At 31.2% G+C, this 15382-nt stretch overlaps 1 protein-coding gene across 3 annotated transcripts in view; it reads left to right on the top strand.

Annotated features, from left to right (window-relative positions):
* The window catches only part of DPY19L4 (dpy-19 like 4), a 52572-nt gene that overhangs the window by 13922 nt on the left and 23268 nt on the right, over positions 1 to 15382 (top strand). For 2 of the 3 annotated variants that reach the window (XM_074269196.1, XM_074269204.1), the window contains exons 4-12: positions 901 to 991; positions 2008 to 2129; positions 2235 to 2380; positions 7242 to 7365; positions 9750 to 9884; positions 11366 to 11497; positions 11582 to 11680; positions 12165 to 12238; positions 14044 to 14202. In XM_074269196.1, the coding sequence (XP_074125297.1) occupies positions 901 to 991; positions 2008 to 2129; positions 2235 to 2380; positions 7242 to 7365; positions 9750 to 9884; positions 11366 to 11497; positions 11582 to 11680; positions 12165 to 12238; positions 14044 to 14202 (1082 nt within the window). The remainder of the gene's footprint in view (positions 1 to 900; positions 992 to 2007; positions 2130 to 2234; positions 2381 to 7241; positions 7366 to 9749; positions 9885 to 11365; positions 11498 to 11581; positions 11681 to 12164; positions 12239 to 14043; positions 14203 to 15382) is intronic. The other variant, XM_074269212.1, reaches the window with a different exon arrangement.

Raw genomic sequence — 15382 nt, 5'->3', positions numbered from 1 at the left:
CTCTATACTTTAACTTACCTACATCAAAAAATGACTTTATTAAAAACTACTGATTAGCTTTTTTGACTTGGCTAAAACTACTGGGGTATATTGTATTTCCTTATTTGGAGTTGCATTTTTGAGACTGAAGGCAAACCTAGTATATTTTAATTCTAGAATTTAAACTTCTGGAAATGTTTGTCTTGTGAATGAGATTTAGGCCTTCATAAAAACTTAATTCAGGGTTAGAAAAGGGGTGTTTCTAGATACTTTTTATGAATGTCATTTTGACAGGTTCAAAATAACTTTCTCTTTTCCAGAAGTACATTTTAGCTTTTTTTTTTTTTTTTTTTTGGACCCATTATGTGGCCCAACTGGGTGCTTTTTCAAATGTATTGTTAAAATTATAATAGCACAGATATGGCTATTAGGCTTATTCTGTTGTCTTTTATTTGGTAGAACTGAAGCATGAATCATTTTCTATTAAATCTGTCCTTGATTTATGCACTAACACTTTTCATGATCACTTGTTCCATTGTCTTCTTATTCTTAAGACATTTCTTCTGATTTCTATCGTAGACTTTTTCTGTTTTCTGAAAGGTGAATTACAAATTACAGTCCATTCTAGATGCTTATTTAATTAAGATGTATGTATCAGATTATGAAAAAATCTTACCTTCTTGACATGGCTTTTAGTTTATGTAGGAAAATTTGAACATTTCTTTGAATAAAGGGATAAATAAATTGCAGATTAATCAGAAACCTTATTTTGTATAGAATCTGTGCTATACTTCTAAAGTCATAGCACCAAAACAACCTGTTTGACAATATCTGAGTCATTCTCAAAAGTATAGGGAAAAGGGAAATTGTGGGGAAAATTCAAGAAATGACAATTTTAATAATAATTTGATTTTCTTTTAGGAGCTTGAACGGGAAATCACATTTCAGGGTGACAGTGCCATTTATTACTCCTTTTATAAAGAAATGTTAAAGGCTCCTTCATTTGAAAGAGGTATGACACTCATGTTTACATGTTTAATCATTAAAAGGTTTCTGAAGTAAACAAAAATTATATTTTTCTTATAGGGCCACCTGAGTGTGATAATCTGTTAAAAGAAAATTAGATTTTTTTTTTTTAGGATAATTCTTGATCTTTCTTAAACTTAAGCAAAAGAGTGAATAATATAAAGGATAGTACTATATTTTAGATTGCCTTCCCTGATTATGATGTAAAGACTATAATGAGAAGGACTCCCAATATCAAAATAAAATATTTTTCAAAGCTACTTCTTTAAGCTTTCCAAAAAAATCTTTAAGAATGATTTGCCTCTCTTTTATTTTTTTACACTAATGACCTCAGATTTACCGTGACATACCTCAGTTTTTTAACTTTTTGATTGCTTTAGAATTCAATCTATGTGATCAACTATAGATTTATGAAATATGTTGAACAATTAAAAACACCTAGGGTAATATCACCCATTGGATTTATTGAAATATTCAAAAAGATTGCAGTTGCTTCTTTGCTTTCTTTCTTTGAATATAACATAATTTTTCTTTCTTTGAATATACCATAATTTCAAAATAGAATCCAACTATTTCATCTTTAATTCTCATAATATTTTCTCTTTTCTTTCCTTCACTCTTCATGTACATCCTTCTGTTGGTGGAGCTTTTTTGTGAGGTGTAGTGTTAGATTTACAGGTACCATTAAATTTTGTGCTGTCATATAAATATGTAGCAAGAAAATAATTGAACAAATCAAATTGGGTTTTAGATATTAGAGAAAGATTAAGTAAAGGCAAAAGAAGTGGTGAACACTTCATTAATATATTATTAATTGTTATAATTAGTTATGTAAAAATTATATTTTCCTTTGATGTAGATTCTTTTTTAGCAGTATTTATTGATAAAATTATTTGGCATGGTAGGAATTTTAACTATGAGTCTGGCAGCCAAAGCTATATAGTTTTACATGAGCGTAACAAGCGAAATAAATAATCTGAAGAAGAATTTTTCTCTCTTTAGGTGTTTATGAGCTTACACACAACAACAAAACTGTATCACTGAAGACTATAAATGCAGTGCAACAAATGACTTTGTATCCAGAACTGATTGCTAGCGTACTATATCAAGCAACTGGTAGTGAAGTATGCATTATTCCTCTAGCTTGCCAATATTTATATAGTTCATTTTGTTTTAGTAATATAGTAGTTTAAATGCCACCCTAACATCATTTATTTCCCTTATTTCAGGAGGTTATCGAGCCAGTATATTTCTATATTGGTATAGTTTTTGGATTACAGGGAATTTATGTGACTGCATTGTTTGTAACAAGCTGGGTTATGAGTGGAACTTGGTTAGCAGGAATGCTTACTGTTGCATGGTTCATTATTAATAGGTAAGAGAATAATTTTCTATTACTTAACCAAAAGTTTATTTGGGATGTTTTTTGCCTCAGTAGACACATTTATTTTTGTTGCTATTTTAAAAAATTGTCAGAAACAGCTATATATTTCTTTCCTCCCTTCCTTTTTGTTTAAAACTGACAACCAATTGCTAAGAGGAATTAATTTCAACAAGTATTCATTAAACATCTACTTTGTGCCAGGTACTATATTAGACACAATGTAAAAGTGAATTGGGAAGATGACAACTTGTATACAAATAAAAATACATATAAAATTGCTAACAAGTAAATAAAGGAATTTTGATGAGACAGGGGTGGACTGCATTAAACATAGGAGGCTCAAAAATGCCTCATGTGGAAGATAGCACTTAAACTGAGGCCAAATGGAACCAGGAATTTCAAGGAATAGAAGTGAGATTGTAGTGCCTATTATGAGAACAGTCTATGGATAGACCCATAAGTAGGAGATGGAAATGGAATGCCATCTGTGGATATCAGAAAGATCAATTTGATTGGACCACAGTACATCAGGACAAGTAGTAGGATTTTAGGTCCTATAATCAGAAGTTTGTTTTCTATCCAAGAGATAGTAGAGAACTTACACAATTTTTTGAACAAGAGAGTTGGTTGTATGTTCAAATCTGTCCTTTTGCTAAAGGATAGAGGGAGCCACCTATTACAATTTTATTGCAGTAATTCAGGTGAGAGATAATAAAGATTGTCAACTATGGTGATTGTGGTGTGAATGGAATGAAAGCCACATATATGAAACATATTAATGTAGAGATAGAGTCTGGAAGACTTGGGAATTATTTAGACTTTAGGAATACTCTCCTCCATATACTTTGCTATCCAGTTACATTGGCCTGTTCCTTGAATGACACTTCTTTCAGCTTTGTATATTTTCACTAGCTGTACCTCCTGCTTGAAATTCTGCATATATCTTGCTTATTCATAGTTGTTTGTAAAATTGGCTTCCCCATTAGATTGCAAGCTCCTTGAGATCAGAGGTGTTTTTTTTGTCTTTGAATCCCTATCACTGTCATACAGTAAGTGTAGTTGCTTAATAAGTGCACATTGACTTGATTTGAGGGATAATGAGGAGAAAAGAGTCGACAATCATTCTAAAATTGCATATCTTTTGCCAGGAAGAATGATTAGGAAGAAGGGTGGTTATAGGCAAAAAGTAACAAAATCAATTTTGGCAAATTGATAGAGATTTGGACCTGGATCTCAGAAGAGGTATATATGCATTGCTTATATAGATGTAGGACTCATAAAAGAGATAATAATTTAACTTATAGGAGATGATAGGTCATTGAAGGAAGAGAGACAAGACATAGATGATGATCTAGCAAAAGAAAATGAGGTTAGTCCAATAGGACCAGAACTAGGGAAGAGCAATGTTATGAATTAGGAAAGTTTTAATTTCAAGAGAACCAACCCAAAGGAATTGCTGTTGTATGTGGCTTAAGGCAGATTGCTTCAAGGATTAATTCATATTTCAGTATTCAAGAAGGAGTAGAGCAAAGGGGGCTTACTTAAAGGAGATGTGATTTGGAAGAAGTTACAAAATTTATATTAGGTAGAAGTATATTTGACATTGATAAGTTGTCTTCTTATTGTTATGACAGATAACTAGTTATATTATGACCTTGTTTACTTTTGGCAGTGAGAGGAGAAGAAGGAAGGAGCTTTAAACCATGCCATATCAATACCAATAAAAGAAATTAGTAGTATTTCATTTAAAATAGAAATTTATAGGAGATATGGTACGTCTTCACATAGTTAAAAGATAGTAATGTAGAATATGGTTTAGAATTATCTTGCATGAAAGGAGAACTAGAATCAACAGGTAAAAATTATAAGAAGGCAGATTTGGTTCAATATAAAAAAAAATTTTGAGCTCTCTGAAAATGGAGTAAGTTGCCTTATGTAAAATTAGTAAATTACTCTTAATTAAGGCTGGATAATTACTTTAGGATATTGTAGTGAAGCTTATATATTCTGTAAGGCACAGTTCTTAAACATGTGGCCTGTGAGCTTCATGCTGCTCACAATTCTTCTAAATATAGCCCAAACCAGATTAAAATGTAATTGGAGAAATATTTAACAAAAAAAAAAAAAGTACATTAACATAGACATGTTTTTCTAAGTCTGAAGGGTTTAGTATCAGACAGACACACACACACCATTTCTATTTAGACTTGACACTACTTTTATAAAGAACTAGGTGGAGTCCTAACATTTTTAAGATTCTCTATCTAATTTCAGATTCCCATGCCAACTTTCAAAATTAGTTATAGTTTATTTCTCTATTCTAGAAGCATGGAAATAACAAGGCATAAAGTCTTGGAAACTTTTACAAACAAAGTTACTTATAAATCTTGCTTTTGGCACATGGAGGATTGTTTTTGATTTATTCAAAATATAACCCAACAAAAAAAAAAACTTGCTGGTTTGACACTCATTTTTTTTTTTTTTAAGTGATCAAGGAATTAGCTTTGTAAGCAGTTATTTAAAAATTCGAATGGAAGGTCTAAGCAGTCATGGCACTTAGAAATCAAGATTTGAAAGCCCTACAGAGGTCATAATACAGTTTACTTAGTATTTGGGGGAACTCTGGAAAAACTATAGAAACTATAGAGAATAGAAAGAGTAGAAAGTGTTGGTGTTAGCCCCTACTGGCATGTCTCATTTAATGAATGATTCTGTGTCCTGAGGAGGAGAGAAAGAATGGAGAGACACTAAAGTAGGTAACTTTCTCTGATTGGTTTTCTGTCAATATATTTTATAGCAGTTGAAACATTCTTGTCAAGCAATTATTCATTATGTTCTAATTTATTATTATAATATAAAATAATCGTATATTGAGACCTTGATGTTCATCAACTTAAGGAAACTTTTTGATGTGATCTTGAAGACCTGGATCTAGTTGACTGGAAATCATTTTATCTTCCCAGAGAAGTTTTTAGAAATGTTCACATTATTTTATGGTAACATAGTTATTAATATTAAAACTTACTATGTCCTATCCCATCTTGTCCTATCCTGTCTATCTTCTTTCTCAAACAGCGAGGGTGATAATCTCCATTGTATTAAAACTATGTATAGCCATGCTACAAATTTTAATGATGAACTTTAAAAGATACTCCAATATTTAAGGAAACTTTTAAAAACAGCATACTTTAACAATACATTATTATAAAGTCTTTGAAATAGGCTTAATAGAACTTTTTTTATCCTAACAATCAACTGTAATCAACCATAAAGCATGTTAGAGATCATAGATGGTTTTGCAAATTTAGATGGTGCATTAATAAGAGGGATAAGAAAGGGATGTGTTTTAGTCTGTACCAGGAAGCTATATAGAACCACTTCCAAAAGAGAGAAAATCCTGCTTCTTATGTGTCCTTGGCAATACAGTAGAGTAGATATCTGAATGGGAAAAGAAATCATTTATTTAATTAGACTAGAGAATAGCATCATTAGCCTGATATTCCATATTATAGCAGCACCTCAACTTTGCCATAATGCCTCAGTTTTTACTTAGAACATACTTATGGCAATTTTTTGAGCCACACTTAATAATTTAAATATTGTATCTCAGCTTGATCGTGTATTATGGTATGATGGAAAGACGTACTTGTGGGTAGCTAGGTGATGAAGTGGATAGAGCACTGTCTTGAAGTCAGGAGGACTTGAGTTCCTGAGTTTACATCTGGTCTCAGACACTTAACACTTCCTGGCTGGTGACCCTGGGCAAGTCACTTAACCCCAATTACTTCAGCAAAAACAAAAGCAAAAAAAAAAAAAATTTGCCTGTGTTAGTCATGAAAACCTGCCTTTAAATCCAGCCTCTGACATATATTGACTTTTAACACTGGGCAAGTCACTTAGCTTCTCTATTCTCCAGGCAGCTCTTCAAGTCTATATGTTATAGAATACTTGCTGTTCTACATAGTTAAAAGGGAAATTTCCTCATCAGAATTTCCCTACAACATTTTAGATAGAAAAAATAAAAAATAAGGCCTCAAAATGTGCCCTGACTTCTAGTGTAGAAACTGCTTGCTGCAGCACACTCCACTGAATGGGATTTGTGGCAGAGTAGCTTTAGCCAGGATAACTTTGGAATGCTTATTGGTTTGTTTTGCTCCAGACCTGTGATTTCACTGGTGTAAGAAACTCCTGGTAGGCAACTCTTTCCAGAGATGCAAGTCAGCAACTTGTATATTTATATCTTATAGTTCAAGAAAGCTGCTTAGGCCACTGAGAAGTTGTGACCTGGCTACTAAGTGTCAGAGGGTGGGTTTGAATCTGGGTGCTTCTGTTGGTGAGGCCTGCCTTTTATCCACTGTGCTGTGCTGCCTCCCTGCAACTGCTCTAGAGGAGCTTAGGTACCTATGGAGAAAAAAATGTTCCCAGAACAAATAATATAACACAGCTATTGTGTGTCCTTGTGAGTTTTGTTTTTGTTTTTGTTTTTTGATTTAGCAGTATAATTTTGAAAAGTAATAGTGGTTGATCTTGGGATGGCATTGATTAGAAAAATGGTGGCTTCTTTTGAACATAGGTTAAGAGAACTAAAACAACTTTTATAATCAGCGAGTATATGTGCAATGATATGTTTCTTTTCTTGAAAATCTTATGGAAAGGTCTTGTAGTTATCTTTTCAGCTACAATTATATATAGAAAACTCTTTCAAAACATCTTCAAATATGAAAAACCAAGAAATTTTGGTAGAGAAGTTAGCTGTTTTTAGTTGTGAGGCTGGCACTTAATAACCAGATAAATTTTCTAGATTAATATTCTAAAGAGCTAACTTGTCTTTTCTTCTGTATTTTCATTTTAGGGTAGATACAACAAGAATTGAATATTCTATTCCTTTAAGAGAAAACTGGGCACTGCCATATTTTGCATGTCAAGTTGCTGCTCTTACAGGTTATTTGAAAAACAACATAAATACTTCTGTAGAGGTAAAATGCTAATTTCTGGTTTGTATACTCAGTATACTATCCTGGTAAAAATATTTGTCATTTTTCAAATTTAAATGTATTGGGGATCAAACAATTGGTGAAACCTGTTGCATATTATTAGTTATATGGCTTTTAATCCTAACAGAATAGCCAGAATATGGGCCCTGAATTATTTTTAGATAGAAAGGTGAGTTGCAATTGTAGTTGCATAAGGAAGGACATCTTTGAGAGTATGAGAAAGGTTTAAGCAGATTTTCATAAATGATATTCTATAGCAGATCATTTTTTCATAGTAATAAAATTGTAGTGTCATAGTTACGAAATTAACTAGAAAAAAAGCATAAAACAGCACTATTTTTTTGCTTGTAGTGACTATGAGGTTTGGCATAGGAGGTAAATTCATGTCATGACTTAGAAGGGAGGGGTAGAAATACTATTTAGAAAAGGAAAGCATATGCTGTATTGATAACAAATATAAGTTTCTCTCCTGAATGTAACATATTTATGCCAATACAGAATACTTTCCTTTTCTTACTCTGAACTACATTTCCCAATATATTCTTCATTGTCCTTCCCCTATTCACCTTTGCATTGTGAAGTCAGTAGTCATTAAAGTTTGAATTAATTTCATCTTACCACATTCTTCACAGATATTCTCTGCTTCCTTTTCCCTTGCAATGAATGTTGGCACATAAGACAATTTCTTTATGACAGTCTTCTTAAAATATTTGTAATGAATGCTGTGAGCATATTTCCCAGGAATCCTGTAAAATGAATTTTATTTTTACTTTTGGAGTCATAAGATGAAGTAACTTGGCTAACTCCTTTCTCTAAGAAAGGGAAGGCCTTTGAGGCATTCATCTATTTAGTTCCAATTTCTTTCTGTCTTTTGGTTTAAGGTGTATTGAGAATGTTAATATTGAAATGACTTATTTCCTCCAGCAAAATTTCTCCTTGTTAATCAAGGGCCTTACATTTAGACTATGACCAATAAGTTAGTTTTTATAAATAACCTAACAACTATATAATTCATTAATGTCACTGCAAAAGTAGAAGAGAATTTGCATAGGACTAAGGATTAGTTTGTGTTTTTCTTTGCTTTATTGGTTTCTGTAGTTAGGGTTCATCACTATTTGGCTACTTACTGAAGGTGCCTTTAAAAAAACAGATATGAGGGGCAGCTAGGTGCCGCAGTGGATAGAGACCAGACCAGCCTTGAATTCAGGAGGACCTGAGTTCAAATCTGGTCTCAAACACTTACCACTTCCTGGCTGTGTGATCCTGGACAAGTCACTTAACCGCAGCCTCAGGAAAAAAAAAAAAAACAACAACAAAAAAACCAGATATGTCTTTTGCCACATTACACTTAAAAAAACTTTTCTAACATGGTAAGACTTTCCAGAACTGATACTCTACCAACAACCTTCAAGGACACAAGGTTACCTTGCCAAAGTGAGGCAGTAAAATAAGTTTTTCTATAGGATGAAAACACAATGGATTTACAATTGTTTTTTTATTTGCTTTACTTAGTTCACATTATTTAAATATTTCTGATATAATAAACTTTTCTTTTTTTTAAATACTCAAATTAAATCATACTTGGAAAAGCTAGGAATAGATAGTTCTTCCACTTTTTGAGCTCTGTTCAGAGCTTCTAGGTCATGATATTTAATCTCAGAGAAAAACAAATTCTTCATTTAAGAGGCTATACTTTTAAAGAAACTAAATACACTGACAAAAATGAATTGCATGTGCTTTGAGCCTTTTCTTTTTATTTACCTTCCATTTACTTTATTTACTTCTTTTATTACTTTTATATTTTTAAAAAGTTCTGATTGATCTTTTGAGGTGTGTGTGTGTGTGTGTGTGTGTGTGTGTGTGTGTGCGCACGCACACATGCACGCACATGCAGGAAGTAGGCTGAAGTAGAATATTTTTTTAATATTATTTTTTTTCTCTTATCCCTTTTGTTCTGCTGTGAAATTATCCCATAGCAGTAATTCACATTTGTATAGCATCTTAAGGTATGCAAAGTGCTTTGTTTATAACTACTTTATAAAATAAATCATATATCACCTAGCATTTTAAAATTAGGACTTATTTTGATGGATTTCCTCTTGAAAAGTCTTTACTTTTTTGTACTATGTCCCAATGTCTGTATAGTGACTGGATTATCTCCCAAAATCCCTTATTCAGAAGATAATGTTATTATTATCCAGTAACAATTATATGAACTCATAATAGATGAAAATATGGAGAGTTACTATATTTTAAAGTTTCCCAGGTCTCATAACAAATTCTTTGGCCCCAACTTCAAGGAGATGACTTTACATATCAGTGACAAAAATGTTGATATTTAGATTATGCCTCTTGTTTCCCTCTAGAGATTTTGCTACTTGTTGGTGAGTGCATCAACATATACTTTCATGATGATGTGGGAATACAGCCACTATCTCCTGTTTCTTCAAGCAATCTCCTTATTCCTTCTAGACTCCTTTTCCCTCATGCAAGCAGACAAGGTATTATGACATTTTGAATTTTGAATTTTTAATAAAAATGAGTCATTATTTTCCTTTTTGTCTATGCTTTCAGGGTATTATGCTTTCTAGTAAATATTAGTGAGAAATTTGTTGCATAAGTTTAGAACACCTTGTTTTAACTTACAAAGTTTAAGATCATTCTCTTGAAGGAGTTTTACTTTGGAAATGGGAAGAATAACCAGAAGTACCCATAATGTAAAACCAGTGAAGAAGCGTCAATAAATCTTTTTTTAAAAATTAGAATTTTGTCCCATTATAAAGCATTTATTTTTTCTTCTCTAATCCTCCAAACATTTTTTTAAAAGTCATACTTTTGAATGTCTTGAAACTCCTGAAACATTCATGGCATCTAAGTTGCTTCTTATCACATGAGATTTCCTTTTCATCCCTGAGTCTATAAATCCCCTCACTGATATTAAGGGGAACAGAGAGTAAAACTAATTTTTTACCTTGATGTTTTAAGACTCTTTAATTATTAGCTATGGAGTTGCCATATTTCATATTGATGGACTATCTTTTCAATTTTTGGGAGTCCTTTTTTTCTGCCATAGCTTTTTACACTTAATGTGTTAATTAATCAGGCCATTCAGGTAGATCACTTTTAGCCACTAATATTTTTGATATCCCATATTTATCTTGAACTATTAATAAAATATTGCTATGGGTAATCGTTGGTTTTAAAAAATCTACCATTTTCAGAATTAAATACATTCGTATTTCAAAAGTTAATACCACACTGTTTTGTAAATACTATTAACATATTACAAACAAACTCAGGAAACCATACTATAATTTCATTTGGTTTATTGTCCATTTATGACATTATTCCTAACAAATCAAATCCCAAAGCATCATTTTGCTTCATGATGTATTCTTATGCATCCCATTTATTAATGGTTAGGTAGGAAGATTGCATGGTAGATTTATTATTCTTCTTTCACTAGGATTTGAATTTAACAGACATATAATTGATATAACCTTTGGACTGACCCAAAAAGAAGATATATTTTCATGGAATAATAACCAGAAGAAGTGGATCGTTAGGGCTATACTTTAAGTCATGTTTTTACAATTATATGACAGAGGTTCCAAAAGCAGTTTTGCCTGACACCTACTTAAAGAAAATTTCCTCTTCTGATTAAAATTAGCCAAAGATTCTCATTTAGACATTTATGTAAGAATTAGAACAAAGCTGAAATCATTATCAACAAAAATATCTATTTGATACATACTATGCATGACATTGTCCCATGTTTTTACAAGGAATTTATGAAACAAATTGTAAATTAAGGTTTAATTCAGTCAAACATTTATAGTTATGACTAAAATAAGGTAAATTTTAAAAAGATATGCTTTGAAATTTAGATTATTCTTTGATACTTCAAAAATTAAACAAACATTGAAGAATTAAATGAATTTTAAAATGTTTTATTTGAATTGATTTATTTTTGTTCCAACAGGTTCATGAAGTGTACAAAATCTATTTGTTGTCCCTCTTCCTGGGATACTTACTGCAGTTTGAAAATCCAGCTTTATTGGTGTCTCCTTTATTAAGTTTAGTAGCTTCTTTAATGCTTGCTAAATGCCTGCAGGTAATTATGATCTATTTTTATTTCATTTTTTTTAACCAGTGACTACAGTTTATAGATAAATTTCTTCAAAAATCTTGTTTACAGCTGAATGTGAAAAAAGGAACTCGTATAGCCAGAATGATGAAAGTGATGTATTTTTATTTGATATTTACACTAACAGTGATGCTGAATGTTATAATGAAGGTAAGATGTTCTTAAAGATTAATAGAGAAAAATAAATTGAATGATAAACTATATTGGGTATGTGTCCATTAAAAGTAAAAGAGCAACAAGGTAAAAATGTTTTTTAATATAATTTTCATTGGTATATTGACCAGACCCAGGTGAGTTGACTAACAGAAGGTGAGGACAAGTCTTGATTCAGAACAACTTAGCTGTCATGGGGTCCATTATTGAAGACTGCTTCTAGCACAGAACATTATCTAAATTAACTGAGATTTCCTTCTGAAAAGTTGTTTTACTTCAACTTTTTAATATAATATACCAGATTTTATTGTTTACTTAAAATTTTTAGCTGTCATTACTTGATCTGATCATAATGAAGAAAATACATTTAAAAAAAAAAAAGCAATGTGTTGTGTTCATTGTTAACATTCATATTATATGCTTAATTATTATAATTTTGCCTTGTTATTCTTATGTGTTCATTCTTTCTGTTCTCCCTTAGATGTTTGTCCCACATAAAGAAAATGGGCACATGTTAAAATTCCTTGAAGCAAAATTTGGACTAAATATGACTAAGTAAGTTTGACTTTTATTAACCAGAAAAGTAAAAAGCTGTTGAAATTAGAAAACAGTAATTTATAGAAGAATTAAGGAGATTATTTTTTCATCTTTTCAAAAAAAATCTACATTTAGATTCTTATAGAGATGTAATTTTAAAAATCCCTATCACATTAGTGCCAGTTTTTCCTTTATTGTGATAAAACGAAAGAATAGAACAAGTTGGGGGGAGGGTGTTTAAAAGAATGAAGAACCATAGTAATATAATTTAGGGACAGTATTAAAGGCATGACAGTTTTAAATAAAGATTGCTTAGTATGGGGTGTTTCCTAAGTGAACTGAGAATGCCATCTGAAAAGTTGGTTTGATCCTTGGGTAAAGAAATTTACTTTGTTGATTTTTATTTAAAACACTTAGAAGAGGAGCTTTTCTACCAGAAAGAAGATCCTGTATCAGAAGCAATTTGAACTCTCCTATACTAGGTACATGATTCTGCATAAAATCTGACAAATGTAATGAACTCTCAGAATGCAAATACATTGTGGGAGTGCCACTTCTTTTATTAATTCTCTTGAGTTTTATTACCCTTTCTCAAACCATGAAGCAAATATTGGATTATTTCCTTATAAAGAAGCATATTTATGCACAAATAAAATAATGTAACAAACCATTTTTCCATTGTAGTAATATGTAAGTTAAAACTATAATATTTAATAATATAAATTGATTCAACCTATATTTTAATACTTTAAGGATCTGTACTTTGTCTAGTGTGGGTATACTTTTCAGAGATGCAGATGTTATAACCTCTTTAAGAATTAGTTGGTGCTATATGAGAAGTGAGAACATTTAGCCTAGTGGAGAGATAAAGCATAATAATTGTCTTCCAAGTATTTGAAGGGTTAGCATGTGAAGGTGGGATTAAACCTGTTTTGCTTGTGTTCAGAGGGTAGAACTAAGCAGTGGAAGTTGCAACAAGGTAAATTTGTAAAGAAAAAATTCCTGACTAGGAGAGGGTATGGGGGAAGGGAAGGAAAATTGGAACATAATATTTTGCAACAACTAATGTTAAAGAATTATGCATGTATATGTTTTGAAAAATAAAAAGCTTTAATAAAAAAAAGAAAAAATTCACATTTAGAACTCTCTAAAAATGAGCTAGGCTTTTTGGGATATAGTTAGTTTCTCTTTTTAGCAGTCTTCAAATCAAGGCTGTATGACCACTTTGTGGTATGTTATAAGGGGAGATCCTGATTAAATATGAGTTTAACTGGGTGAGTCTAAAGGACTTATAAGAAGGCTGAGGATAGAAAACAGTCCTTTTAAAAGAGCATGCTTAGGTAACTGAAAAATACATTTAAAGTTTTTATTCAAAATGTAAGCTAATTCAAAGCCGTATTTTTCTATGCAACATTTTAATTTTAAATTCCTATTGTTTAAAAATATTATTTTATTTAACCTCAAATTTCAAATCAGCAAATAGGCATTTTAGTAATGTTAAATTGAATTGAGTTCCATTATACCAACAGATGTCTGTTGTCAGTGATTTTGCTTGGTTAGAATATTATCTTAATGAGGCCAAAATGATAGATTTTATCCTCATCCAGAATAGTTAGCTAAAATTAACCTTTCAATGGATGATTAGATAACAAAATCTGGATCCGAATATAACAGATACATTGCTTCTGGATATGCTCTTGCAGATATATTTGAAGAACAAAGTTTTCAGTTTTTTATTGAAAGATAATTTGATATTCAGTATACATGAAAACCTGAAAACCTGTGGAGTCTTTTCATTATTATGCTTTTTCCCCCCTCTTTAGGAATTTTACAATGAATTGGCTTCTTTGTCAAGAATCCCTGCAGGCTCCATCTCAGGATTTTTTTTTGCGATTGACACAGTCATCTTTATTGCCTTTCTATATTTTAGTTTTAATTATTTGCCTTTTTTCTGTGATACAAGTTATTTTTAGAAGAATCAAGTAAGTATCCAAGAGGTAGCAGAGTATAGGGGGGAAAGATTGGGTTCAGAAGACTTGAGTTTGAGTCCCAGCTATGGCTCCTTGCTTACTGTCTGAATAGAAGCAGCTTATTTGGCACTGCTGTGAAGTTTCAAGGGTCCACATCTGTAAAATGGGGATAATCCTTATACTCTCTACCTATGGGGTTATTAGAAATATTAAAAGAAGAAAAATTTATGGAAAGCACTTTGTAAATGTACATTATCATTGTTCAAAATATTGTAGATAAATATAAAGTTCCTGCTTTGTATTTTTTGTATGTTTATATTTTCTAGTAAATTAGAATATTGTTAAATTCTTCCTTCAGTGCTTTGTAAAATTCTGTTATTTGTGAAGTTAATAAATAAAAATTGAAACTTAATCTTAATCCATCAATATTTGGCATCTAATCAAATATAAATTTAGCATTGGAATAAGAACTGAAACTTTGTGAGATAGATACAAACTTTTTCTGATTATTCAGATGTTGAGTTCACTATGTAACAAAAGTAACTGCTATAACTTCCATTTTCAATAATAAAAGCAGATAATCTCTCTTCTTTTCAAAAGGTAATGTTTTATTATTATATTCAGATTATTGGAAGAAACATCCCTATCTTGAATAAGCTTTTACAAAGGAAGTTCACTTATTAGTGTGATATTTAGATAATGGCAAGATATGCATAACTTTTGGTAGTACCAATGATTTAATTGTCTCGAGAACATTTTCATAATTTTTTAATATAGTCTCTTGTAAATGCTTAGTTTTGAAGGCTTAATTTTAACCATAATCCTATTAACTACCATTTATTTTGACATTTACTAGTGAATGCTGACTTAAAAAGTCATAAAAGCTTTTCAAAAATTATATTTTCTGAATTGGTTTTCATTCTTGAATCAGTTTAGAATCAGGTAAAACAGGTGGCATTCTCTTGAAATCATCTGAAAAGCCTTGGAAGTCTACTCTCTGGATTAAAGGGCTAAGGCTAGAAGATGTAGATATTTGACTAACAAAAGATCTTTTTATACTTCAAGAATCTCTGATATTTTTTTGAATGGAGTTGACTAGTTGAGATATGGCTTGATTCAAAGAGGGTCAAATATCTTTGATTTTTTTTGGGCTATGAATTTGTAAAAAATTAAAATCCAATTTGTTTCCACA

This window comes from Sminthopsis crassicaudata, chromosome 1, assembly GCF_048593235.1.
Source record: "Sminthopsis crassicaudata isolate SCR6 chromosome 1, ASM4859323v1, whole genome shotgun sequence".
Classification (NCBI taxonomy): domain Eukaryota; kingdom Metazoa; phylum Chordata; class Mammalia; order Dasyuromorphia; family Dasyuridae; genus Sminthopsis; species Sminthopsis crassicaudata.
The sequence above is the reverse complement of the archived record's forward strand: the minus strand, read 5'-3'. Positions and strand labels throughout refer to the sequence as shown.